We start from the raw sequence: 26,399 nt of genomic DNA, 5'->3' as shown, positions 1-26,399 counted from the left end.
GTAGGCATCAGAAAGAGGTATTTTTCTATTTCTAAGCTGATCGAGACCCAATAAATGCCACTATCAATAAAAAGGTCACATGTATTTCCCGCCCATTGCACTGATCAGAACTGTACTTCACTTTCCAACCTGAATGCCCCTCTTCCTATGGTTAGTTAGGTTTTTCCTATCTTTCTTGACTATAAAGCAATGTAGTGCCAGACTTCTGAAATGTCATCGCTGGACCAGCTATTTCATCTTTCATTTCTGGTCAGATCGAGCGATGGCAGTCTCACCGTAGTGCTTTCAGCTGTAGTAGGAAAAAGAACTCACTGGGCTAGGGTGCTTTCCTCGCTACAGATACTTTCTTTCCTACCGCCTACTACGACCGACCACCTAAGGCTAACGCTAACGCCTACTACTGCTTGGGCCGACACCGCTCCTACACTTGCAACAGGAACAGAGCCCACCTATCGGCCGAATAAAAATTATGCATCCGCCAAACAGGAACTTGCAGCAGATAGTCCTGCCTCACGCCCACACTCACGAAAGACAACAGCGCCTACGTCTTGAACTACCAAGCAAGGGATGAGCTACCTATCGACACACTATCGCCTCACATTAAACTCCCAGCTTGCATACTGCTCCTAGCACGAAAGAATAAGCATCCTTAGCGCATCCGACAGCCGGCCCTATGAGCTAGCTTACCAGCTCGACCTCTGCCACTACTGCTTCGCTAGCCAATGCTAGAGATAGAAGATCTAAAACAAGGGCGGAGCCTATGACCGATCAGCCTTTGTGATTGCTTATTTGAAGGCAGACTTAGACTCCTTTCCTTGGACCGGGCACCAAAGCAAGCAAGAGATTGAAGCGGGGCATTCTTTCAATAAGGGAATGTTCCGGATTTACCAGTTGGCCTGTTTCGGGAGACCATCCAGTTGCAGAACAAAGGGAGTGGTTTGGTTTATAGCTGATTGCGCCGGACTGGTATACTTCTCCTCTTGGCTTTGTTGCTTTAGTAGAATATATTCGATTGGAGGAGAAGCGCACCTTGACTCATGAACCCATATGCACTTCCTATACTCCTGAAATCCGGAGCAGGTTTGAAAGCTCCACCGCCAAGTTGAAGAAAAGTCATTCCGACCGTTGCTAAAGCTTTTGGTTGTCCCATTTTTTGATGTTTCCTACGTATGTGATTGAGAGAAACAAAGAGAGGTAGGAATTGGATCGATGACAAAGTACGGATCCCGATTGCTTGGTCAATTCCTTGCCACTCTCATTTCAATTCGCTACTTCCATGATCACTGCGGCAGGATAAGTTTCCTTGCTCGGTATCAGGTATAGCTTGCTTTGCTCACTCACTGGGGCTGGGGGGCGGGATAAGAATGGTATTGTCAGACCCAGTTTCATGTGGCAAGGTATGGCTTCTCACTTTATAAAAAAATGAAGTGACAGAGCAATCGCGATCCGTTCTATCTTTGTGAGAGTCCTTGCTCCACATTCCTCTACAAGAAAAAGAGCAGATCGAGCTGACAAAGAGAAGGGTTTGGCTGTTGCTATCGAGCGAGACATGAAACTTTGGTCGAGATAGAGACGCTCCTGTGTCAGTTACTAGTCCACATGTACCAAACGAAGGACCGTTTCCAAATCAGATTGAAAGTGGAGAGGTAGCAGATCAAGGGCGGTCTCTTTTATTTAAAAAAGAGTGAAAATAATGGCTATTGCGGCCTTCGCTCCTCGCTTTTGTTCAATTATAAATAACCACTTCACTTTGATGGAGATTTGTAGCATCATTCAAGTAAATACAGATTGAGATTGTAGAAACATGAGCTTGTGATATAGCTACACCTAATTCCGGACCGGTTAATGCAAGAACTATAAATAAAGGACCCAGATCTCCTATGAAATAGAAAAGATCATTCATACATAGCATAGTCCAAGCGAACCCACTTAAAATCTTTACTGAACTATGACCGGCCATCATATTAGCAAATAAACGTATTCCTGAGCTTAATGCGCGAAAACAATGAGGGATTAGCTCAAGGAGTACTAAAAAGGGTGCTAACGGCAGTGGGACTCCTGCGGGTAATGAAAAGCTTAAAAAATGAAGCCCATTTCTTTGAAATCCCACGAGAGTAATGCCAATAAAAATTGAAAATGAGAGGCCCAAAGTAATGAGAAAATGACTTGTAACTGTGAAGCTATAAGGTATCATACCCTGTGGATTACGAAAGAACGAAAAAGTAAAAGTGACCGAGATGCGAGGGGAAAACTTTTGTTTAACATTTCCGGAAAGACCACCTATTTGTTCGTTTACCGGGTTCGGCACGAAATCATAAATAAGCTCTACCAAGGATTGCCAAGCATTTGGTACTGAGTTTCCTCCTCCGTTTTTAGTAACAAAATGAACCAAAAGTAGGACCAAACCGAGAGTGAGTAGCATAAACAAAGAGGGATTTGTGAATGAGAAATACAAGTGTCCTATATTCATAGGAATCAATGGGAGAATGGAAAATTGCTCAAGTGGGCTGGGGATGGTGGGGGCCTGCCCCGCTAGAAACAAAGTTTCCGCAAAAGCTTCACTCTCCACTCCATTTATGTGCAAATCATTTAAAAGGCACTCCAGAAAAGCGATCTCGTTGCTTGACTCATGCACCGCCTCCGCCGCTCTTAAAACCTCGTCGGGACTTCTGTTAACCATTAACTCTCCTAATACGTCGTGTATTCCAGCCCGAAGTTCCACTGCACGTTCATTCAACGCCTGAGCCTGAGCGCCAGAAGCGGCAGATGGGTTAAAAGCATAATCATTAATAGTCATAGTCGTCGTTGGTTCAGGTTCAGATTTACTAGTAAAAGATTTAGTAGTATATGTTTGATTACTATTCAGGCTGTTCTCGTCAAAGCGGCGAAATATAGGCATTCTTTTTTATACTATTCTTGTAGTTCTGCTTCTTGCTCTAAAAATGCATAAAGACTTGGAACGAAATTTATGGTCGGTCCGACCGAGAAAGACATGGGAGTTGTTGGGCGTAAGATTCTTTTTATTCTCTTACGCAATTATACAAAGAGCTCTCATAGTTAAAAAAGACGTGAGCAAGAACTCAATTCCTAGGATATCGTGGTTGGATTGCATATCAAAACTATTACTGAGCCATCTAGGCATTTCGTAAGAAGAGAAGCCAAAACACTGTTTTTATAGGAAATTCCTGCTTTTGCCCACTATTGCACTGACAAAAGTAGCTCCTTCTTGAGCTGACCTTAGTAAACCCCTTCTCGTTATACCGAATTAGAGAAGTGAGGTTCGACCAAAGAAAGAGGAAGCAAACGCACTTGTCTACTCTACTAAAGAAAAGGGGGATGTCCTTCTCAACTAGAGGAAGAAAAAGTGGAACTACGAGCTGCGCAAATACCAGCTAACGAACCGAAACCCCACCGGATTGTAAGGCGTTTCCACTACATAAGAAATAACTTGAATGAAGACCTTATTCGAGAGCAGCTGAGTCAATAGCATTGGATTCAAGGGTCTGAAAGATGCTCGACTGTTAAAGGAAAGGGATGCCTATTTGTCCACATCACCAGTAAAGTAAAAAAGAAGGTTACGTAGTATCTCGACTGTCAAGGGTAAGAAATTCAGAAAAGTACTAAGACTAGCAGCCGATTCTATAGCAGTTTCTTCTCGAACAGTAAGAGCGCATTCAATGTCATCTCTTCCTAAGAGCCGATCATTTGCACGTGGATTTCCTAACTATTGATCCTTCCTCCCTTTCGTGGATCGTGGATTAAGGCAGTTAAGTTAATGCCGTATGCTAAGAGGGAAAATAGCGCAATTCTTAGGGTTTTCTCAATCAGCTCGAAAGAGGGAAGCCCCCCTCTCGTTAAGATCTGCAGACCCACTTTCACTCCTCGTTTTGCCTAGTTCTTGTTGCTCCTTGTCCCGAAGTAGGTAGCTACGACAATTGCCCGTTTAACCAAAACCTAGTAGATTCAAAACAAGCTCCCTAGGATCGCACCTTCGGTTAGTTTAAATCGAGAGTCTGGTATATAACTATTGGTGGGAAAGTACACGAATTTTAGCTAATCAACCCGACCTCAGACTCTTTCTTCTAAAAAAGAAATTTATATATATATCTTTCTTTTTCTTTTTTAAAAAAGCTGCAAGACCAAAACGGGGTGCAAAGAACCGAAAGCCCTTCTTTTAAGTTCCTCCCAGATACATGGCTTACATACCCGGCCCAACATTCTTGGAAAACAATCGAATCGAGGGTTCGGAGGAGAATTGGCCATTCAATCTTGTGAACTAATCGAGACCAAAATTGGAGAAAGAGATACAAACGGAGAGGAATAACCAATCGATGAAAGAACATGAAACCATTCTGTTTCAATAGAGGTACAAGAAAGGGTTGGGGGCAATGAAGTAGGTGAAGTGGTTGGATTTTGCGAGCTGTTCCAACCACTGCTGGATGTGATTCCAAGAGCCGAACGAGAATGAATACCACACAGAAGAGTCAAGACCAGGCTCCCTAATGGAATGTTTAACCGATCCATTCCGGATCGACCGAATTGGTACAGAAGTTGTAACATGGGAAAACCACGGAAAACACGACTTATTTGAATAACCCAGTGACCTACCAATTGTAGAAGTAGGATTTTTGGCAAGCAATAAGCACTTAAATAATACAATTCAAGTGTACCATCTTCTTTATCATTTCGAGGAAAAGGTGCGGAAGGAAAAGGAAACAGCGGAGGGATCCGAATCGGACCTAAATGGGAATGACATGAAAAGTCTTTTTCAAAACCTAGCATTAAGGGTGTTACGACGATATACGAGAGGAATAGAGAAAAACTCGTGATTGGTGTGGAGGGGAAGATCTGTTTATGATATAGTGAAAGAAAGAGTCGTCTCATTTCCTTACTTCTTCGTTCTTTCTAATTCATTCACTTCAAGACTGGTTCTGAACGCCGCATAACATCATCTTCAACCAACCTCCACCTTCCCACCCTTTCTTTGAACCTTGTTCAATGATCGAACTTAAAGATATGAACTGAGTGCCATTTGATGAGTAACTGAGAACAAAGGAGAGGGATATGGAAAGAATGAAGTAATGAAAGAGGAAGTCATTGCTAGTAGTAACGACTTGTCACGATCCATTGGTTCATATAGAATCCATGTCCTAGGTGTATCAAAAAACATTCTTTTCGCTAAGCGTATATAATAAAATAGAGTGAAAGGGTCCACCCCGAAACCAAGGGGGTACTAACTAACAGCTGAGTCCTCTCCGAACCGCAGGAGATAGTTGCCCATCATACGGCTCACCAACTTCACTTGCCTCTATGGGGGGCTCGCTCCAGGCAGGTTCGGATCACTTACAATACACGGCTCTACGAAGAAAGGGGTTGGGTTAGGATCGTTTTCAATATGATTCTTTTCCTGTATTTGTTCGATGAGAAATGCGAGACGAAAAAGGAACCCATCTTTTCGACTGGGAAATGCGAGTCTGTTTTGTCCACTTTCTCCATCCCCCTCTATAAAAATGATGAAAAAAGGGAAGGCGAGCTTGCTTCTTAATTCTCGTCTTTAATCTCTTCCATCCCTGCCTCGCTCGTTGTCACCTATGTTGAAGAAAGATTTGGAACCCTGTAGAGAATGAAGAGGGGCCAGGGATCTTCCTCTCAACAGTGCTTCTCGAGGCTCCACCCTCCCCCCTGAATAAGTAAGGCCCCGTTAGCCTGGGCGAAGATGGGGATAAAGAGTAAGGATTGAAGCCCCCTTAGCTCTGCCAGGCACTGGACAGGGGTTAGCTCTGTAAATGTGTAGAGCCAAGTGTAGTGTGGTGTAGTAGTAGGCACTTCTAGGCCCCTTCCCGGCTACTGGATCGCTCCAGTGCTTCGGGTACTACGGACCCTCTGCCATCCATTGCAGCAGAGCCGTTTCATGAGCGGGGGGGCTAAGCACAGTTCTTTGAATCAAACGTTGAATGAAATCGATTCTCTTTTTATAAAAAAAATAGAAATCGGATAGGATAGCTGGATGGATCTATCTTTTATTCATATATATTACTCAAAAAAAGGATTTCTATAGTTAAGTAGCGTAGCAAGAAGCCCCAAATCCTTGATTTGGCCAGGAAAGACTGCACTGCTTTGGGCCCAGGAAGCGAAGGGAATGAGCTCGGCTGCTTCTCCTCCAAACTTTTTATCCGTGCCCGTTTCGCATGCGCTTCGCGCGCCATTGGCGCTTTGCTCTCCTCTTATTCTTCATTGGACGGTTCGGATGGACTTCGCCGTTCTTTCCCAACATAAATTTAAAAGGCTGTATCACATCGAGATGTCGATTCGTTTTCCGCCCCCAATGAGATGGGGAATTTGTAACCCCCTATTTATACTTTTTGGCCCTTCATCTTTATGAATCGAGACCCGGCCCGGCTCGCGTCGTTCCAACAACCGGCGGGGAGCACCTCAGTATACGATCGCGCGTAGTAACTGGGAGTCCTATTACACCTAAGGCCAACTTCAATTCACCAAACCAAGGTTCATCTCGTGTAGTGATTGTGAACTCGTACAAGGATATTGAGTAGACGGTTGATGTATCAGACTCGACCCTATCTTTCGTAGCATGCATTCCCATCCGTGTCGCAACTGATTCGGTAAGCTACGTGTCCGGTGCACGGAGAACTGCCTTCGGTCCCCCAAACTGACTTACTCGTGGCAACCTTCCGGCCGCCCAACGACCTATAACGCTAGTCACTATTCCCACTGGGGCTAGGAAGTAAGCCCCACAACCCAAAGCGGCAAAAAACAAATAGAATTTGCTACAAAAGCCGGCTAACGGGGGTATTCCTGCGTATGAGAACATAGTAATGGAGAAGGTAATAGCCGAAATAGGATTCGTTTTGGCTAGAGCGCCCAAATCCGCTATATATTTGACACGGGTTTGCCGTAATGCTGAAACTATGGCGAATGCATCTATCGTCATTGATGCATAAATAAAGATACCAATTAGTAGTGATTGAATTCCTTCTATGGTTCCGCACGAGAAACCAGTACGAATATAACCTACATGTCCAATTGAACTATGAGCTAGAAGTCTTTTTACTTTCGTTTGGGCCATGGCGGCCAGTGCTCCTAAGATCATAGAAGCAATGCTGCAGAAAAAGAAGATTTGTTGCAATGTAGCTCCATAAGAACCATAAATAGAAACACGTGAAATATTAGCAGAAATAGAGATTTTAGGCGCAATAGAAAGGAATGCTGTAACCGGGGTGGGTGAACCCTCATAGATATCAGGTGCCCACATATATAGAGTCAAAAGAGATATGGAATCCGGGGGGGTGGGTGGTTTTCTTCGGGGCTCGAGAGATGGAATAGATAGGGCCCACAAGTTTTTAATTCGCCGCTGGGGAATTCACACGAAAGGGAACGACGAATTCTCAACAAAAAAAGTGCTCTCTGAACCGAACGTGAAAGTCGTTTTCCATCAGACGGCTGTTCCCGTAACTCTACTCTCGACTTGGATTATATATCCAAAAAGGTCCGCTCTCGGCCATTCCACGCGCTGCCCTAGCAGAGGCGCGGTTATCTGAAGTGGATTCTCTCTTTTGTAGTAGATGCCGAACCTGCTGCCCCATTGACTAAGAGGGGGGCGGGCGCAGCAGCTACATGGACCCCTTCCTTTCTGTTGTTGCCAGCGCTTTCCCGGGCCGAGCCGGAATTCTTTATTCTATTAGAAAGGGCAGGTAAAGCCCGAAGGCTGCTATCCCAATAGGCCAGCGGGCGGAACGAGGAGAGAGCCCGACAATCATACCGCCGCGGTCGAAAAAGCGTGTTCCCTTCAGATAAGACGCACCGTAGGCCATCCTCGGCCTTCTTCGTTTTCGATGAAAAACAAAGAAAATATCGATCTCCGAAAGCCTTTTCCTTCCCCCGACGCGTCTCCCCCCCCCCTCGTCGAGCCTTTCCTTTAATGGTTGGGGGAAGCATTCCCTTATCTGAACTTGGCGGACATTCTTTCCAGCCTGCCTCAAATAGGGGGGTGGGGTTGGTTTGAACATAAGCTCAAACATGATTTGAAGGGTCCTAGCTCCGCCATGCGTTCCATACAAAATATGGAAAGCAGCAGGGATGACAAAAAGAGGGCGCTTTCCTGTGTTGCACTGAAAAAAAAGGACCTAAGAGAAGAGCGTCTTCTCTTAGCTTTCTTCCTCCCGCGCCCGCCGCCGCCCGGTCCGCGTTAGAGGGGAAGATTCGCAAAGCGGGAAAAGGCAGAGGGAGGGGGAGCACCATCTTATTATCTTCGCGATAACTTCCGGATCGAAGAAGCATTCGGAACGGGCTCCGCGTTCATAAAGAGCAGATGGATCCTATCCCCTATATCGAACACTCATTCCTATCTATTGATAGAAAGATCTTCGTAAAATACCGGACTTTTCCTTTTTTTAATAATTCCTCATATCCAAGGCAGCTTATCACAAGCACCCCGCCCCATACGACTAGTTGGGGGGGCTGTTCGCCTTTTGAATCAAACAAAGTAAGTAGTAGGGGCTTCATAGCGACTTTCATTCTAAAGGAAAGCGAAGAACCAACTTTTCTTTTAGTCAAATAAGAGCCCTACTTCCCTCTTTGCGACCTCATCACTGAAATTAAAGTGCAAACCCATTTCTTAGTCACCGGGCTGAGCGCACCTTTGGTACTTCAGTAGGGCGAGCTGTTTGATAGCGACTTCTTTCGTTTGGTAGGGCGGCGAAAGGCTACTTCAATCTAGAAAACAGCCGGAAACTCGAGAGGGTCGCCTTTGGAAACGTTCGCCGGTAACCAAAGTGTCACTCCTTCCTTTTGATTATGTCGTGACGCTGACTGAATCCAATCCATAAACCCGGAAACGAAACAAAGTTCGTTCCCTTTCGTCAAGTAGGTAAACAAGTAGGTAAAGTAGGCATACGAGCCACTTTTGCTTTGCCTTAGACTCTATTGGAACAAAGCAAAGAAGGAGGGGGAATGGAGAAAGGAAAGGGACAAGGGCGGTCTTGCTTGGCGCGAAGGCTGCTGGTTCGGGGGTAGAGTACAGTACTAAAGGTCCTCGGACTTCCAGGCGGTTTTTCTTTTGGGCAGCTGTTCACCGTTGGATCTCGCCAATACAGCCCCCTATAGTTTTCGTTACCGAGATATCTTTTTTTTCATTGTTCCCAGGTATTTTTTGGGTAATCTGCTCCCATGCTGCAAACAGTAAAATCTGAACTTCACTTTGTCGCCCTTCTTTCTTTCCTCGCGAGCAGGAAGCACACCAGCAGCGCGCGTTGCGTGATTCTACTGTGTTTTTTGCACTTGACTGGGTGGACAGTTGACCGGAAGATAACTTCGATTCGCCCGGCCAGCAGGCGGGCGGCGTGCTTATCTTGTGTGACAACACTACAGAGCGAGTGGCTCTTCTAGGCGGGCAGCTGTGTGACAACGCTACAGAGAAAGCGGCGCTTTCGTGTAACATGCTATGGTCTCAACGCCCTTACGAGGTAGTGATGAGTTTCACGCGCTCTAAGCGCGGCCCGCGCGCGGTTAGGAAGATTGGCCGCAATCTGAGCGGTACCACCCACCCTACCCTACCACCTATAGGCGGCCGTCTGTCCTACAGCCGCCCGAAAAGGAACTGCAGTGATCTTGAATAGGGATCCTACAGCGATAGATAGAATCCCCATAAAAATACCACTAGATCGAGCACCAGTGATTTCGTATCCGGTCAAAATCTTGGCTAATTGATCAAAGTGGGTAGCTCCAGTAGACCCATAGATCATGGAACAAATAGGGTGGGTAGGCCCAACCACCACACTACACGTATAGACGCGAACCCCCCTCGTTACCGTACGTGCGACTCTCACCGCATACGGCTCGCACAAAGACTCCTAAATCCACCCCGAGCCTTTTCTTTTATTCCACCTCTCCTCTCCAATCCTCGATAAAACTTGCGTTCCCCAGGCGCTAATTAAATGGGGGTCTTTCCTTTTCGCCTATCGTATGTATCGGCTTGGCTTCGTCCCGAACCAGGGGGGCATTCTTGCGGGCGCGTGCGTGTAGGAAGGCCGGCGGCTCCATAAGCTAAAAGACTACGACTACAAGCCAAGCCGGAAGCGACTCGCTTCTATTCTCGCTGGGATTGGACATAGATGGGGGATTTATAAATCGTAGTAGTTCGCCAACCTCTCTTACTAACATACGATACAATTTCACTTCACGACACGGCCAAAAAAAGAAAGAAAGAGCTTCGGCTCGGTTGGCCTTCCTACGCTGACGAATGCCTCTTTTCTCTTCTCTGAAGTCTACAACAAACAAGTGGGAGAGGCAGGATTCGAACCTACGTAGAAAAACTTCAACAGATTTACAGTCTGCCGCTTTTGACCACTCGGCCACTCTCCCCTTCCCGGGCCCGGGCCGGGGCCCCCCTCAATGGGTTAGAAGAAGGAGGGCGGCGCTCTGAATCAATCAAAACAAGCTTATTGATTTCATTGAAGGGAACTAAGACTATTAGCTTAGCTAGCGTTCCGGGAGAATCTAGTCATTTAGTCATAACAATATCTGTAAAGCAAGGGGCAAGGCTTCTATGATAGCTTCCCCTCATGTAGTCGTCGGCCTTCCCCGGCCCCCCTTCGTCGCTTCTGGCGAAGCTGCGGGTTCATGAGCAAGTGAATGAACGAGCCATGTTCCTAAAAGGAGTGACCATCTTTGTTTTCTTCCCTTCCCCTATCCCTTCAAAGCCCTTGTATAGGTTGGGCGCTAGCGCTTGACTAATAGAATAGGAAAGTAAGGCTCTTCTGCTGAGCGAAGCTGCGAGCCTACCCTTCTCGAGCCTACTTAAATAGCTTACGCTTACCAAGCCTTAGGTACTCAAATAGGGCTACAGCAAGCAAAGCAAGCTTTCCCCCTTCGTTTGTTGTGGGTCGCGCCTCACCGCAGGCACTGAATGAATGAAATGAGTGGGACTAATTCCTTCCGGCCAATGAAGATACTACTCCAGTCTTCCCATTCATTCCCAGTGGATCCTTCTTCTCCCTAAGAATGGAACAAACCAAATTCACCTATACGAGAGTGAGGAAAAAAACCAACAAGAAACTTCCCACTTTTGATGTTCCACGATTCTGCTAGTTTAGAAACTAAGGAGAAGGACAGGGGTCGCTAGGTCAGAAAAGCGAGAACTCTAAAATCTCCCCAAGTAGGATTTGAACCTACGACCAGTCAGTTAACAGCCGACCGCTCTACCACTGAGCTACTGAGGAACAACGGACTTAAGGAAGCCGGCTCTCGTTCTTTGGACCAACCTATGACCGAACAAAAAGGAGTTCGTCGCTCTTTTTCACATACACCGGGAGAAAGGGTTACGATAGCAAGCCCCTCCCCGGCCGGAGAGCCTCCAGAACAAGGAGGCGGCGATCAACCATCCGCTCTCGAGATTCATATTGATCAATCGATCTCCGCGTCCTGCCAGTTCGCTAAGTAGACTCACTCTACCGAGGGGCAACAAAGGCTGGAACTCTTCCTGCCAAAAACAAGGGACCTACTTCTCATCCTAGGAGTTAGCAGGTATGAAAGAGTCCCTCTCTGTCTGTCTCTCCGAGTTTATACTACTAAGTAGCACTTATGCTATTCAATCATAGAATCAATTCCGATCAAGCGGAAACTATATATGTTATTAGTCAAGCACTAACGCCCTATCTAGAGTCTATAGTAAGGGGCCTCGTTAGCGCGCCCCTTTTCTTTCTCAAAGTCAAGTTTCTCGCTTGTTAGTAAAGCTTTGAAGCCCCTACTTTTATGTTATATGGGATATTTGAAGAAGCGCGGGTTTGGAACCCTATGGGCTGGTCTCGATCTCGCTTGATGGTTGGTGCCCCTCTCGATGATTGATTGTTGACTCAACATTTATTTCGTGCTTGAGTTGGAGGGCTCTCCCTCCATCCATCGAGTCAAGTAATTCGCTATCGGAAATTTTTCCGCCGCCTATCTTATGCCATGCTTCTTCTTTCTCCGAATCGGTTTCTAGTGTCAGTCAATCAAGATTCGCCATCAAGAGAGGGAAGAGCCTTTACTTTAGGACTTTAGGTTAGGCCGGTCTCGTCATTCACGCAATTCCCCCGTCCATCGATTGATCGCGCGAGTACGCATCCAGTCAGCGCATAGCGAATTAAAAAAGCGTTCATCCTGGATTATCTTCCTCAATCAAAATTGATATCAATTGATCCCTATTCATTCGGTCAAAGTCTCCACGGCCTTTTCACACCCCTCTACTAAGAGGTGCACCATGTTGATAGGAATCGGCAAAGACCTTCTTGTACACGTCCTCGAGGGCAGCATTCATGGCAATCATCACTACTTTCTCCCGAGGGCATGGTATGGCTTTGTTCTTGGTGTTGTTTAATAGATAGATGCCGAGTGCCGCTTTTCCCCGTCCGGGAATCTCCATCTGCTTTAAGTGGGTGAGCTAGAATCCTTATGCCAGGTTGGTTGTTCAAAAGACTTTATCTTTACCCCTTGCATCTTCATCTTTTCGAAAGCCCAGACCCAGCCTTCTGGATCTGCATTAGTCCTATTTCAGGTGCAAAGCCTCTTCAATAAAGACCTCTTTCTCTCTTTCTTTTCTTTCTCCCCCATTTCTCTTTTTGTTGATTGAAAGAGAATAAGCGCTATCCGTTGAGTAAAGGGGGGGTTGCTACAGTGATTCGGGCGGTTGGTGGCCCCTTCGAGAGTTGCGGGTCCTTGCCCCGCTGCATGAGTGGTAGCTCCCGCTCAAAACTCCTCCGACACGAGTCCTAGTCGTTGCGCTGCGGTCCGTTTCCCGGCTTCGCTTGCGCGATTTGCACTTCTGATTGGTTCCATATCCATCCCCAACCCTAACGAATCGAGTATGAAGGGGGCAGTCAAGCGGTTCGGGTTTTCGGTCGGTTCCCGTTCGCCTGCCCCCCTCATACATAGTCCATTAGTGGGTAGGGCGGTAAACTTAGAGGGCGCCCGCCTCCTCTTCAGACGTGTCCTCGACAACCTGGCGGTTCTTCGGTCTCCGCTTTGGGGGCGGGAGTGCGGGTTTCCTTTTCCTCAACCAATTCGGTTGTGTCAGCCGGCCTAACATTTTGTTATGAGCTGGCTAGACAAAGGTGGATTTAAGGTAAGATAGATTTGAGTTCAAATGGCACAGGACCTTCGATCGACCATAGGGCGTATTCTACCCTTACCGAATTCATTTCATTATATTATTAAAATGAAAGCGTAACGTAAAAAGCGACTTCTCGTGTTGATGTTGCATTTCTTTGGTTTGGAAGTTCCAGAATGTTTTCTGTGGATTTATAACAAAGGAAAGCCCTACCATTTGATTGATTCAAGTTCCGTGCTGCTCACCGCTCCTCGAGGCCAAGGACGGGGTCGAACCGTCATTCCAGGATTTGCAGTCCGATACATTTCCATTATGTTACCTAGCCAAACCCGCCACCTCATGTGCCAAAGTAAAACGGCTGTTCTTCCTTCCCCGCTCCCTCTTTTTCTACATATGCGGCGGCGGGTTACCAGAGAAGAGAGGACAACTTCTTTCTCCTTTGCCTTGCTCAATCTTCCTTTTCTGATTGAAAGTAGCAAGCCACTCCACTACTGTACTGGTACAGAGGCCAGATAGAAGGTTGCTTCTTCTATATGTATGTTCAGGCGAAGAACATCTAGAAGCTAGCTCTTGTAAACAACCATGCCTATCTAATAATAATCTAATTTTTCTTACCAAAAAGGGGGTCTTACTAAAAGTAAGTAAGCAACCAGTTCCAAGTGACATGGCTTTTCACTATTCCTTTCCAGAGAAGGTTGCTCATCCAGCCCGGCGGATCCGTTGTTTATGCGGCAGTGCAATGCAGCTGAAAAACGGAAGCCCCTTTTGATTAGTAAGGTATAGGCTGGGGAAACTAGGGTTCCAAAAAGCTTCCCTTCCTTATACTTATATTAGAGAACAGTTTTAGAAAGGGGCACCCCTACTATACCCCTAAACTACAAGCTAGCGCGCAACGGCTTTTTAGCCGTTGTTGCTTGCTGCTTGCAAGCTCGAAAATAGATCTTTCGCCTCTCCTCCCTGTCTCCATTCTGATTGATTAGCTTCTTCCTTCGCGCAAGCGTTTGGTTCGCCCCTTGTTGTGTTGCATTTTGTGATCCTCCGCTTCAGTCTGCGTTTTTCGGATAGCCGGGATCCGACGTTGATTTCCGATTTCAATGTAAGTTCCAGGGCGGCCCATCTGGTTAGTTCAGCTATCACTGCTGGAAGCCCCTGCGGTTGTTCGGCTGCGTACTCCCCGTCCGCCTATCTCACACTCCCAAAGCATATTTCTCTTTTAGATTTCATTTTCCTTTCCTGCATCTTTATTTCTATCCATAGGTCGGCTTCGTGCAGATAGATGTTTGCCGGGGGAGATTGGTGCTCCTTGAGGTATGCCCTTCCGGTAGGTTGTTCCCTTCTCTTTCTTTTCCATCCAGTGCCCGCACTGCGTCAGAAAATCTTCGTCTTCGATCTCTCTTCGCAACGCAATAAAGAAGTCTAACAGTTTCTCTCGACATCTGTCTTTTCTTTTAAGTCATTGATCTCATATCTATCAGCAGGGGGGTCTGCCTTAACTATTAAGCCTACGCCCTTTTCTTTTCTTTTTTAGCTCGATCCCGCCCTTAGACTCGTTACGTTGTTCGACTGAACTCGTCGGCTCCGCGCTCTATTCGGCCGGAACCCGGTTCGAGAACCTTCTCTCATAGATTCCCTTCACCAAGTCATCGCCAGCAATCAGCTCTTCTCCCTTGGTGGATAAGGGCGAGTTCCTTTCTTGTCTTGCCCAAAAACTTTCTTTATTCTCATTGGAGAAAGACTCTCCCGCGGCAAGGTTTTACATATAGGGCCAGCTGCTTTCTTTATCTCGCTTGCCGTTAGTCCGTCTAGCGCCTTTCGGTTGGGGCCCGCCCCGGGGGTTAGACCGCTTGGCTTCTATTTTAGAGTCTCGAAGGCAGTCAACGTGTCAGCCATTCTTCTCCCATTATACTTGTAAATCCTTTGCTCTTTTTCCTTCTCTCTTCCAGTTCTCCCCCTCTACTTTCTTTTATTTTACAGGGGCGGAGAATACCACTCTATCAATAACAATAAAAAAGTAGCAATTCCGTTTCAAATGGTTTGAGCTTGGAAGCAACCTGCTATCTATCGATAGGCGAGAACAGACTGCTATTGGCCGCTTCGCCTATCTATTCTATTATGGCCGACTTGGAGACATCAGAGGAAGACCATCATCTCTATCTGGGTACGATCATAGCTCCATTCGTTGAACCTTGGGGATAACCATTAGCATTGAGGTCAATCACCGCACCACCTCTATCATACAATACATACGACATTACACGACGCGAGAGTGCATGGTCAATACACACCTAAAGCGCCTACGTTCCGCTTGCAGCCAATACAACCACAACCTAACTTGCACGAGATTCAACAACCGAAGCTACTGACTGGTAGTCCCGAGGGGACGACATCCCCCTATAATAGTTAGCAGTACTGAACAAGCGAGTCATCGGTCCGGGGAAAGAAAAGGGCCGCCTTTAAAAAAAAAAAAAAAAAAAAGAAAGAACTCGCTTAACTCGCTAGGCCTTCGGAACAAAGGCTATTCTGTTCATGCTTCAGACGATCCGGCTTATTATATATACTTCTTCTATTAGAAAGGCGAACCTATAGGCCTGTTTAGCGCGTTTCTAAAGTAAACCTCCGGTTACCTTTGTCAACGCTACTAAGGACCGGGTGAAGAATGAAAAACGTCCGCTAACGCCCACGGGAGAAGATCTTTTTTAGAGCAGCAACGAATGTCTTGTATCTATGAAGAAAGATTTATCCCCGGGTTCAGACCCTGAGTGCCATACCTTGCTGAAGGCGATTCACGAGAGAATCGCGCACAGTTCCCTTTGACCGAGATGTGAATGCCCGTGATCTGCTCGGTATAGTGATGGATTTCATGGCCGACGTCTAACCGGCACGAATACGCCGACATGAAACGAGTTCCCCGCGGAGCATTTTTTCTTTCGTCCTCGGACGTTCGGACCTTTTGTTTGATTCCGGCACTTGCGTTCTCATGCCCGGAACCCCCGCGACTGATTGGGAGAAAGAGCGAAAGCGGGAAAGATGGATTGTTATCCATCGGAAATCGATAGGAATTCCCCGGGGATTGCCTTCTAATATATGTTCTGTCTTTCATTATTAACATCCGCTAATAAGAAAAACGCGCGATTGCTAGTCAGCTTTCATTTTTTTAAATAGAATGGTAGGGGCTGAGGCTCTGAAGGCTTTCCAACTTTCTTCAATTAGGGAATAGCGCAGATGGATCAATCACGCGGTTCTGCAGCGTCTTCCAACTCGCTGTCCGCTCCCCTTCACCCTCAGTGATGTTCAAAAACGGGAAAAGCGTCGTTCGAAAACTCGCGTTAGCTCGTTTTTTGGACCACCTTCTACTTTTGAACCAGTTCTCGACCCCGAGCGTGGGCGACTCAAAGAAAGGCGCGCTGGCAGCTCGTAGTCGCGGCAAACGCACTTTTATTGTTCAATCATTACATTAATAGGGGCCTTCCAGGAATTGACCAAGCGGGAACCGGGGATCAAAGTTCCGTTGATTCATCTATCTCAAATAGGGAAAAAACTGAATCAAGAAGGGGTCAGCTGAGCTCGAAAGGGGTAGCCGGTCGTCGGCTAGGAGCTCTGGCCGGCAACGAAACTCAAGCTTCACACTGGTCCACTCGCAACTTACACGGCCAAGTTCCAACTCTATGTTGATAAGAAAAAAGAAAATCCCCTAAGAAGAGGACTTTCAACTATTCCAACAGAAAGGGGCAATTCCAATGCTTCATAGATAACCCCCTGTGTCTCGTTCTCGTCCAACTCACCGGGAGATCAAAGAGCGGTTTGCGCTTCGCGCCCCAACCCCCTTAACTAATGGATGCTTAGATACCTGCAACTGAATCTGTAAGCGGCGCAGGGCAGGATGGACGATAAAAGCGGCGAGAAGAAGACAAACAGAGGGAGGAAGGGAGACCTCTTTCTATTGCCTTCCCTTTCTACTTCTAGACTGGTTCGTCGGCGGGACAGCGCGCCAAGATCCGATTCGTCAATCGACGAATCCATGCCGCGTAACCTGGCGGGAAAGAGACGATGGCAACACACCTCATACAAGAGGGAGGGAGTCCGAACAGCCTTGTACGTACGCCGCCCGCGCGAAGAAGTTCTTCTCTAATTCCAAAAAGTAAAGCCACCATTCTTCAGTGATGAGCTCTAGCGAACAAATTTTATGTTTTTTTCCCAGAGAGAAATGTCTTTCCACTAGAACAAGTCCGCTGCGAGCCGAGCGAACAAAATGACTCAACCGAGCCGAGGCACTATTCACCAAGTGGAACTATGTACTCTCTTTCCTAAGCCAACCGCCCCTTCTCCTATACCTGGCTGCTTCTCGCTCACCAAAGCGTACTTCGTTTCCCGGGACAAGCGGCTCCCTCTTTATTCCTTCTAATTGGTAAGAAAGCGGTTTTTCCCTCAGGTTCCTCCCTGACCTTAGATGGAGAAATAAATGCTTAAAGAAAAGGCGCCCTCGAAGCTGACGCGTCAGTCCTCTCTTATTGCCTTATAAGAACTTGAACCGGCGTAAGGAGGTTCAGTAAAGTATAGTATAGTGCGGCTTATGGTTCTAGTAGCACAAAATATAGAAACTCTACTATGCTAGTTCACTCTAGAAGACCTAGTCTGACTATAATAGTTAGTAGTAGTATAGATTAGTTAGATTCGTAAAACAGAAGAAGAGCCTATACTTTCTATTCTATTAGTCAAGCGCTAGCACCCTATAGATTAAGGATATCTTCTGGATAGCTTCGAAGCCTTCAATGTTGGTATGGATACTTTGCTTCCCGTTCGCTGAACAACCCCCCCAACACTTAACTATGCTTTAAAGGGCGAACTCCACCTATTTTTTTTTGAGCTATTGAATTAGGCGATCCGAAAAGAAAATTCTTTCTCACTTCCCTCTATCAGAAAAGGCTCTGAATGGTGGTAAAGCAAGCTGTATGTATCTAGGTAGAAGTAGACCTAGAGCTCTGGGGCTTTAAGGGAGAGGGCTGGTTTGGAACCCTAATCCAGACCAGGAGGGGAACTATATCCTTCATCCGGGTTAGACTATCACACACGAGACTCGCCCGGGCTCTCATCGAGACCAACTCACTTCTCTCTCCTTAACGTCTGGTACCATTGCCCCGCCACTCTGCCTGTCTTCTTGTGGCCGGGTCGGGTCATTCTTCACTCCTGTTACAAGGGAGACCTCTCTTCGCATACCGACCCTCCAGTTAGTTCCATTTCTGGGGCAAAGCTGAGCACTCGGGGCATAAGGGCCTGCGGTGATTATTAACATGCTTTTCCAGCCCATATCTTCCCACCTCCGGTCACATGAGCTTTCGAGAGCCCGGTCTGGTTGAAACTCTTTTTTATGTATGTCTCATGTCTTTCAGCTCAGCGGGATCCAGAGAAAGACAGGCCTACCTACCAGTTCTAAGTGGCAAGATCAATAAAACAAAATAGGCTCAAGAGAAGAACCAGTTTTCTTCTTATTATATATCCCATCGTATACATCGGAATAGAGCCCTATTTTTAAGATTTAAGAAAGGGCCCTCTCTTAAGTAGGCCTGCACCTTTTAGGTTATCCGGAAGGAATGGAATGATTAGTGTGATGTGAAACCTCCACAAATAAAAAGCTCCTTGGACTTCCCTATCCGTATGGCCGGCCAATCCGTGACAACCCCACAACAAAGAGTGAAATGCCAAGCCCTTTCTCTATTAAAGCAACAAGCATGCGCTCAAAATACCTCCTAAACCCCAACCCACCTTGTTTGTGTACTGGAACAGCTACCACTTCCTTAGAGCAACACTAACTTACCGCTCTCTACTATAATAAAATCCAAGAAAGAGAATAGCTCCGTAATAAAAAAACTGCCATTAATTACACACACGCAAGTAGTGGCTCGGCTGGAGGAAGAATGGTTAGAGCTATCATTGCCGGAGCTAGTTGAAGAATGGTTCTCAGAAGTAGTATTGGGCGAAGAAGTGCTATTCCTGAAAGCGAGTGAGTAGACCTCTCCTCTCCTCTCCTTCCAGTCGAGTCTCTTTCAGAACCTTCCAGTCGAGTCTCTTTCAGAACCTTACAGTCGAGATACTACGTAACCTATATACGGTATACGAACGATAGAAGACTTGAGTCTATAGAGAATGTCACCCAGAAGAAAGATTGACTGTAGATAGGTAGTGGGTTCCGTGCAATGCGCTCATATCTCGAATTGCACGGAATCCACTACAACATTCGGGTAATGAAGCATAATCTATTGGGTCAACAACTGCTGGATCTACTACTGGACCTGGAGCTGCTCCCGTGTCTTTAACTGCTGCTCGTCCTGCTTCATTAACAGCATAATCATAGTAAGAATAAAGTCTACGTACTGGAACAGGATTAACAGCTTTAGGCTCTTCTGCTCCTGTTGCTAGCTTACGAACTATTAGCCATGGAACTTGCTATTGGTGATCATGGGGCAGCAGGTTCTACGCTAGGCACTATATCTCCATCTGGCTCTTCCTTTCTATCACGATAATCAGACTCTCGATCGTAGGCATTAGTCACCACCTATTATTAATGTAAGGAAACCCATCCAGGAAAAACGACCACTACATGGTGAAGTCTGTTCCTACGCCTATTCCCGCCCAAAGGATCTCCAGTAACTTGTTTACGGGTAACAGAGCCAACAGGTTAGGTTCCGGTCTTTCTGTTCTTATGAAGTAGCTAATTTCGTTCCAATGGCAGCTAAAGATTTGTTTATTACTAATGTAACGGTCGGGGTAACACCCATGCGATCCCATAATCGCGATATAGCGCTCAATTATAGTCATAGAATGGATTTGATGATGGGTAGGCGGAGTCTATTGGCATGGAATATGGAATCTTTTCCGGTTGTTTGTTCATAAAGGTTGCCTTTCGGAGGCTAGAAGAATTACTCCAAACCTCTAGCTCTTTCAGCCTTTCGCCTAAGATAAGGGCTACAGTTGCAGTATACAGTGCTCGCTACTGTGGCCTAGCAGCCCTTCCCTCGCTAAATAGCATATCTCTTGTTTGTATTCTCGTTTTAGCCGAGAGTGCTTGCGTAAACTTCCCTAGTCTTAGTTAATCCCGACAAAACTGCCTCTCCTATCGGCCAGGGACCTCTACGCAAGTGACAGCATTACAGCAACTGTACTATTTCAATTAGATAAGAATACTAGTGTGAGTTTATGCTTTCTCGAATAAATCTTTCTCTTCAAGGCACATATTAATATTACATTTAGTACAATAGTAAGTAGGGGTACTAGGCCCTTTTTGTTTCGTGTTTAGCCGGAGTAGAAACAGAGCCATATGTTCCTAAGTCGGATACGGGGCAGAGCCCAGGGTAGATCGTTCGGGAGCAGCTTCCTTAACAAAGACCCTGGCGGGTAGTACGATGGTATACGAATAACCGGCGTTAAAGCACTTGACTCATAGAATCTCTATAACTATCGCTAGTAGCGTACGTAACGAGGCCTTAAAGCACTTGACTAACTCTGCTTTCGGCATCTCTTCTGGGTCAATTCAAGTTTAGTTTGCTACTATGGTAGTTTACTTGCTTGCATCACACATAAGAAAGACACAACTACAGCGTAGCTAAAGCGTTATCTGCCAGGCAATAGATATGCCATTTAGCGACTTTCCAGAATGCAAGCTATAACAATAACGAATGTCTTGCATAGTAGCATATATAAGCTATATAGAGCTGCTAGCTATACTTGTATATATACTAGATAGCTACTTTACAAGAATAGCTACTTGAGTATATAGCAATATAGGTTCTACTACTCTATAAGCTAACTATAGACTCTTACGAGGTATGCTCTCAAAGCGAGTGAGTATACATTTCTAGGTTACGTAAGAAATGGTATACGAACGGTAGAAGACAAAGAAAAGAAAGAAGTGCTAGCTGGTGTCGCCTTCTCTCTTACTTATCTATTCCCACCCATCTTCCCTGGAAGGAAGCCTAATGGTATGATTTCAGATCATGCTTGGGGCGCTTCCGACTGTCTTAGTGCTTTTGAAGTATCCATCGAAATATCTCTTTCAGTGCCCCGTTTCCACAAAGCATTGCCCTTCGTAGCTGCATTAGGAGACATTAGATAGACTCCGCTAAGAGAGTCGGCTAGGTAGTACACAATGAGGATTCCCCGCCTGACATCTAGGAAAGCTCCTTTCTGTTGTGCTTGCCACTACTGCCTAATAGGGTTTTCGAGTAGAATAAGTAGGCTTTTTCGGTTGAAGCTCTCCTCGAACCATTTCTGATGATTGAGCCTTTCCTGAGTTAGTGAGAAAACTCTGCTTTAAGCCTTTCTTCAGAGTTCTAGCAAGCCCTTCTTTGACCGGGCATTTCTGCGAGTTGATTCTACACCCATTCGGGATATTTTATGCCACATTTCCATACCCTAGTACCGGGGCTTGACCACGTAATCAAAGGCTTTAAAAGGTCTCTGCAGTGGAATATTTTTTATGTGCAGGACCTTCCGCTTTCACACTTGAGCAAATTCTATATATATAGCTATCGACTTAGTAGGTCTATGGCCTGCCCCCGCAACAAGTACTAGCATATAGCATAACCAAATAGAAATGCGGCTGGGCTCAGAAAGAAAGGAGGAGTCGAGATTTCAGGCTTGTAGTGTAGAAGGAATCAATGAGGCGAATTGAGCTAGGTTACACTACTTTGATTGAGGAGAAATCCCTTAATTAATGTATGTGCTTTTGATCAGTGCCCGTACGTGACCTTTTTGAACTTATGGTCTGTCATCCTGGAGATGGTAAGTTCTATGATCTGTTGGGATAGATTCTGCCAAATAAAACTTCCACGAAGCACCGCAATGGGATAAGGTGAGGTGAGTGAAAGATCTGACATTTCAACTAACTGACGCTTTATCAATTCCTTCCTTTAATCTGCCTTGCTCCTATATACAGGATACCACCGAACCAAAGGTGCGTAGCGGATTCAACCTGAACTATGTGAGAAAGCTAGTCGAATCCTTACTTTTTGTTATCCCGCTCCTGAGCCATAGCCACTAGGATCAGAAGTAAGGGCTACTTACTTTAGATCACTTTCATCCGCATCTCTTTCTTCGCTAAAGCCCTTCTCTTATGCCGGGTCTGGGGGAGAAAGAATTGAATCTGCCTGGAGCGATCCAGGTCTGGTATCTTTTTCCCCATAGCCTTCTTTATTCTTTATCGCCTGGTCTTTCTTTCGTATGGGACGTGGGATCCTTCTTTCCTAAATCCATTTCCCTTGCTAGCCTAAGGCGCTTTGAGCCCTTCTAACCAAAAGGAAACCAAGGAAGAAAGCAGTCAAGCCGAAACCAATGCCATCTTCAAATAACCCGATGGCGTACGAATATCTGCTTCGAAAGGACCAAGAGAGTCTTTATTTACGCTATTCTTCGCATCTCGAGAGAAGCAATCGATTAGTGAGCAAGCATCCCATCTCATAAGGAAAGCCTTAAGGCTTGGTTGCGGGGGAGAAGGACTAAGGATCAGTCTAATGGGACCTAGAGGAGATAGAAGCTGTAGTTAGTGAGTTGCCTGCCCGGGCTTAGAAGAAGGCGTGTAACGACTGGACCTAGTAGTTTACGAGTGAACAGCTCAAGGTAGCAGAAGGAAGCTTAGCCAATAAGTCAACTACCTTTCTCTTTTGGCAAGCTTTCAAAGACCGATCATACCAAGAATACGAGACGTAACTGAAGTATCAATTGGAGCGACTACCGCTTTTCTTCACTCTCACTATTCATTATAGGGTTTCACTACGCTGCTCTTATGGTGCATTGGATCGTTCGGTCCATGGGACTCAGGGGTGACAAGATAATACGAGACCCAGCTAATAAGTGGCACCAAAACGCAGTGCTAACTCGTGTGGTATATACTTATTACTTCTGGATCTGGTGTGTCATCAATGGGTGGCGCTTGGCGGTATTCTCACGTGGTCAGTTGATCGAGATTTGGGTGGAATATTCCATACAAGAGTGAAGGAAAACCGGTACATTGCTTCGGTTGCTGCTATGGGACCGATCGTACTTTCACTGATGCATTAACTCGAGCTTCGACTCTTATCCTTACTCTCATTCTTTCTATATTTCTATTGATATTGAAAACGAGTATTGGTCAAGTGCCCAATCCCTTCACTAACCTCTCATTTTAAGTAGCATCACTACAGGATTTCATTACTCCATGGTCAAACAGTTTCCCATTTGAGTAGGAGTTTGGTGGAATTCAATACGTACGAGAGTAAAGTAAAGGGAAACAGTACGTTGCGAGGGTTGATGCGACTTCAATGGTACGCTCGTTGAAGCTATAGGCATCAAGGGACGTTGCTTTTGCAAGTATGGTACCAGAGTCCCATGCTTTTAACTTTTAATAGGCACCTGTTGGAATAGCAACCTTCTTTTAAGGAATAGGTTTCATCCATAATTAGATTATTGGAAAAGCTGCTAAGGGACCCACCAACACAGGAATTTAAAGAGGTGCAGGTTACAGAGTAACTCGCAAAAATAAAGAAGCTAGGAGAGGCTCTGAGGTCCTATTTTGAGCTCGGACTGTCTCCGGACGCCTTTAGGATGGAATAGGTAACGGGGAGTTGGAAGAATCCGTTTTTATGAAGTATGAGGACCAAAAAAAGAGCTCAAACCTCTGTACGCAGATTTATTTGGATCCGATTACTTAATGCTGAACGACAGGCCTTAGACTCACAAGACCTTTTAACCCGAGTCAGGGCTGCTTTTGCATGTAATACCGTTGTCGTAACGAAGGCAAATTCGGAATTTCTGGATGAATAATTGAGTTTCCTTCTTTGTTTTGTCTTTCGCAACACTTCAGGTTTACTTCTTTTGTTAGGTCTCGACTTTTTCGCTATGATCTTATCTGTATTCCGATCTCTTGAACAGTGATTAGATGTGGCCCTCTAATTCCTTAGGGAGTGAGAGGGGCAAAGGGGAAAGGGTGGGTGGCCCCTTGCGCGCTTTAGGAGGAGCCCTGCTCCAGAAGGAAAAAAAGTTCCCTGGGCTTGAATGCCGGTGTTTTGCTAGAGAGAGGCCAAAGTAGGGCAGAGCAGGACTTCTTTCACGCCGTGAAAGGCAGGCCTTTTTCATGGCGAGTCACTTGTGGTGGCTTCTGTGAAAAGCAGAAGGGGAGTGGTGAGGCGGGCCCCTTCACTCAATATCTGTAAGAGAGGTTGTATGAGGACTGATCCGTCCCCCGGCTGGCATCCTTTTGATGAATGAAGTTGACAAAGGTTGATGTCATTGTTTTTCTACTATCTCGTTCATCAGAAGGTATTGAGAGGGTGACCTTTCTCTTCGAAGTCGATTTTATATCGTGGACTACAACCTTTGAACCCTTCTACCTAGAAGTCTTTTTATAGTGGCAGTGAATGAGAACATGAGTTGGGCTGCTGCTCGCAATTGGGATTCACGAGATCCTGTTAGTACATGTGATTAACCAATTGAGAGATGGACACAACCCAAAGAAAGGAGGATCGTCTTAGCAGAGACTATCGATGGATTGGATGCCTTAGCCGCAGTCCATGCTCCCAAGAAAATAGGTAGCCCCCTACTTCTGCATATGTGGATCTGTGAACACTTTCGGATTCTCCCTTAATGAGAAAACCTATCTCCCAAGGATGTACATGGAGCGTTATCCGAGCTTATGATGATGAGGCTGAATGGTGGGTGCGTCTGCTTCGGACCTAGGACGGATCCTATCCCCGGGTATGCCCGTGGTTGAGACCATTTGGTCCTTATGTTTTTGGTAACTTTTTTTTCATACGTTTTTTATTTGACTTCGCCGCACTACCTTTGTAGACTCGAGTTCTGAGGCAATTTCACTATGAGCAAGCTATTTCGAAGCTTGAAAGAGAAAGGTGGATAAGAGCTCAACATGCGTCTCATAGACAACGTGGAGAAAGGGTGGAAGTATCGCAGGCAGCGGGGGCCTTTCGTTTGCAACTGACCGATGACTTCACCCCAGCTCCTGAGTATGTAACCTGGCTAAGAAAACGCGTGGAGACCTACCACGGAGGCAGCGGGGGGAATAAAGAGGAGGCGGAAGCCAGGATGAATAGGCAATTACTCCTTTCTTTAAAGGCTTTAAAGGAAAGATTTGCAGTAGAGGAAGTCAGGTTTGCTGCAGAGGAAAAGTATGAAGGCGTTGCTGCCCTTCTCTTTCTTTATTATTAATCTAGGTAAGGGAATTCATTCCTGATGTTTGAGAGGGGGGGGGTCGGTCGGCCTAGTTCGGTTGAGCAGAAAGGCAGGGTAAGGAGCTAGTCACTGCTTGAGCTCTTTCGTTTTTGTCCCTGGGTTGGGAATGCCCTATACTCTTTCTATAGGAGGTAAGATAGGCTACACACCAATGGGTAGGAGTCATTGTTCTTCTGGTGAGTTTCGGTAGTTCTTCTTTTCCTTTCCTTGTATCGATCGGGAAGAATAGATGCAATCCGGGGCAAAAGGGCTTCACCCGCTCGGAAGATCGTTACCAAACGGAATAACTGCTTAAGGCCGTTTACTGAAATCCGGATGTAAAATATAGCTTATGATGGGGCAGCATGGTATAATGATCAGCGCCAGTAGACGCAGTCAGTTCTGGATGTCTTCAGTGTGGTATAGATGTCCGAAGTAGCTAACCCAACTGCAAGCACATGAACTCGCTATACCAATAGTTATCCGCCCCAGCGAATGATAGAACGATTCGAAAGGGGCATACGTACGGCGGGGTAAATCCCTTTCATTAAAGAAGAAAAGCACAGCCTGGGAGGCTCGACTAACAGGAGAGGAAACGTTTAAAGATTGTAGCCGGATACGCCACTCTTGTTAACAAACTGTTGACTTGCTACAAGCTGGGCTCAGGGACTGCAGTCAGCCGCTTCCCCTGTAGTCGTCAGCTCGTTCTTGACAGATCCGATCGGGTGTTCATAATCTGGAGTAAAAGGATTCGAACCTTTGCATGCCGGTACCAAAAACCGATGCCTTACCACTTGGCTATACTCCATACGGCCTGTTTTGGACGGCAGAACGGGGAGAGGGGGAAGGGAGAAGCAGGGCTCGAAGAAGAAGCCGAGCCGCGCAAAAGGGCGCGAGGATATAGCAAGTAAGCAGCAAGGTTCTCCCTTTAGGACCGACTACAACAAGCTCGCGGCTCTAATAGAAACAAAGGGTAAGCTCTCTGCTCTATTTACTTGCAATGCTACGCGGCTCCGCGTCCACCGAAAGTAGGTAACCTTCGTCACCGTCAGCGTTTGGTACTCTCTCGATAGCTTCAATAGTTCACTGAAGCCTTTGGTGTAATGAA

General features: G+C 46.1%; 9 protein-coding genes and 4 non-coding genes across 13 annotated transcripts.

Moving 5' to 3' along the window:
* The first annotated feature begins 210 nt into the window (after nt 1-210).
* orf113b (hypothetical protein) lies at nt 211-552 on the top strand. Its single transcript has one exon. The coding sequence runs from the start codon at nt 211-213 to the stop codon at nt 550-552; it is 342 nt and encodes a 113-aa protein (YP_010185153.1).
* A 1,174-nt stretch (nt 553-1,726) lies between these two features.
* Nucleotides 1,727-2,899, bottom strand: atp6 (ATP synthase F0 subunit 6). Its single transcript has one exon. It carries the CDS (start codon nt 2,897-2,899, stop codon nt 1,727-1,729), a length of 1,173 nt encoding a protein of 390 aa, YP_010185152.1.
* A 1,364-nt stretch (nt 2,900-4,263) lies between these two features.
* Nucleotides 4,264-4,884, bottom strand: ccmB (cytochrome c maturation protein CcmB). The gene has a single exon. It carries the CDS (start codon nt 4,882-4,884, stop codon nt 4,264-4,266), a length of 621 nt encoding a protein of 206 aa, YP_010185151.1.
* Nucleotides 4,885-5,008: 124 nt separating this feature from the next.
* Nucleotides 5,009-9,764, bottom strand: nad2 (NADH dehydrogenase subunit 2; one part of a trans-spliced gene, as the record gives it). Coding sequence (YP_010185086.1) covers nt 5,009-5,197; nt 6,701-7,273; nt 9,606-9,764 — 921 coding nt within the window.
* Nucleotides 7,549-7,953, bottom strand: orf134c (hypothetical protein). Its single transcript has one exon. The coding sequence runs from the start codon at nt 7,951-7,953 to the stop codon at nt 7,549-7,551; it is 405 nt and encodes a 134-aa protein (YP_010185150.1).
* On the bottom strand, nt 7,689-8,036 carry orf115d (hypothetical protein). Its single transcript has one exon. It carries the CDS (start codon nt 8,034-8,036, stop codon nt 7,689-7,691), a length of 348 nt encoding a protein of 115 aa, YP_010185149.1.
* orf122d (hypothetical protein) lies at nt 9,086-9,454 on the bottom strand. The gene has a single exon. It carries the CDS (start codon nt 9,452-9,454, stop codon nt 9,086-9,088), a length of 369 nt encoding a protein of 122 aa, YP_010185148.1.
* Nucleotides 9,765-10,294: 530 nt separating the features above from the next.
* Nucleotides 10,295-10,377, bottom strand: tRNA-Tyr. Its single transcript has one exon. It is a non-coding gene; the product is annotated as a tRNA-Tyr (tRNA).
* Nucleotides 10,378-11,162: 785 nt separating this feature from the next.
* Nucleotides 11,163-11,234, bottom strand: tRNA-Asn. The gene has a single exon. It is a non-coding gene; the product is annotated as a tRNA-Asn (tRNA).
* A 2,009-nt stretch (nt 11,235-13,243) lies between these two features.
* orf123a (hypothetical protein) lies at nt 13,244-13,615 on the top strand. The gene has a single exon. It carries the CDS (start codon nt 13,244-13,246, stop codon nt 13,613-13,615), a length of 372 nt encoding a protein of 123 aa, YP_010185147.1.
* On the bottom strand, nt 13,354-13,424 carry tRNA-Cys. Its single transcript has one exon. It is a non-coding gene; the product is annotated as a tRNA-Cys (tRNA).
* Nucleotides 13,616-15,821: 2,206 nt separating the features above from the next.
* orf128b (hypothetical protein) lies at nt 15,822-16,208 on the bottom strand. Its single transcript has one exon. The coding sequence runs from the start codon at nt 16,206-16,208 to the stop codon at nt 15,822-15,824; it is 387 nt and encodes a 128-aa protein (YP_010185146.1).
* A 9,819-nt stretch (nt 16,209-26,027) lies between these two features.
* Nucleotides 26,028-26,099, bottom strand: tRNA-Gln. The gene has a single exon. It is a non-coding gene; the product is annotated as a tRNA-Gln (tRNA).
* Nucleotides 26,100-26,399: the final 300 nt, after the last annotated feature.

The sequence above is a fragment of the mitochondrial genome of Apium graveolens (genome assembly GCF_009905375.1).
Source record: "Apium graveolens strain L.+W99A mitochondrion, complete genome".
In the NCBI taxonomy this organism is placed as follows: Eukaryota; Viridiplantae; Streptophyta; class Magnoliopsida; order Apiales; family Apiaceae; genus Apium; species Apium graveolens.
The sequence above is the reverse complement of the archived record's forward strand: the minus strand, read 5'-3'. Positions and strand labels throughout refer to the sequence as shown.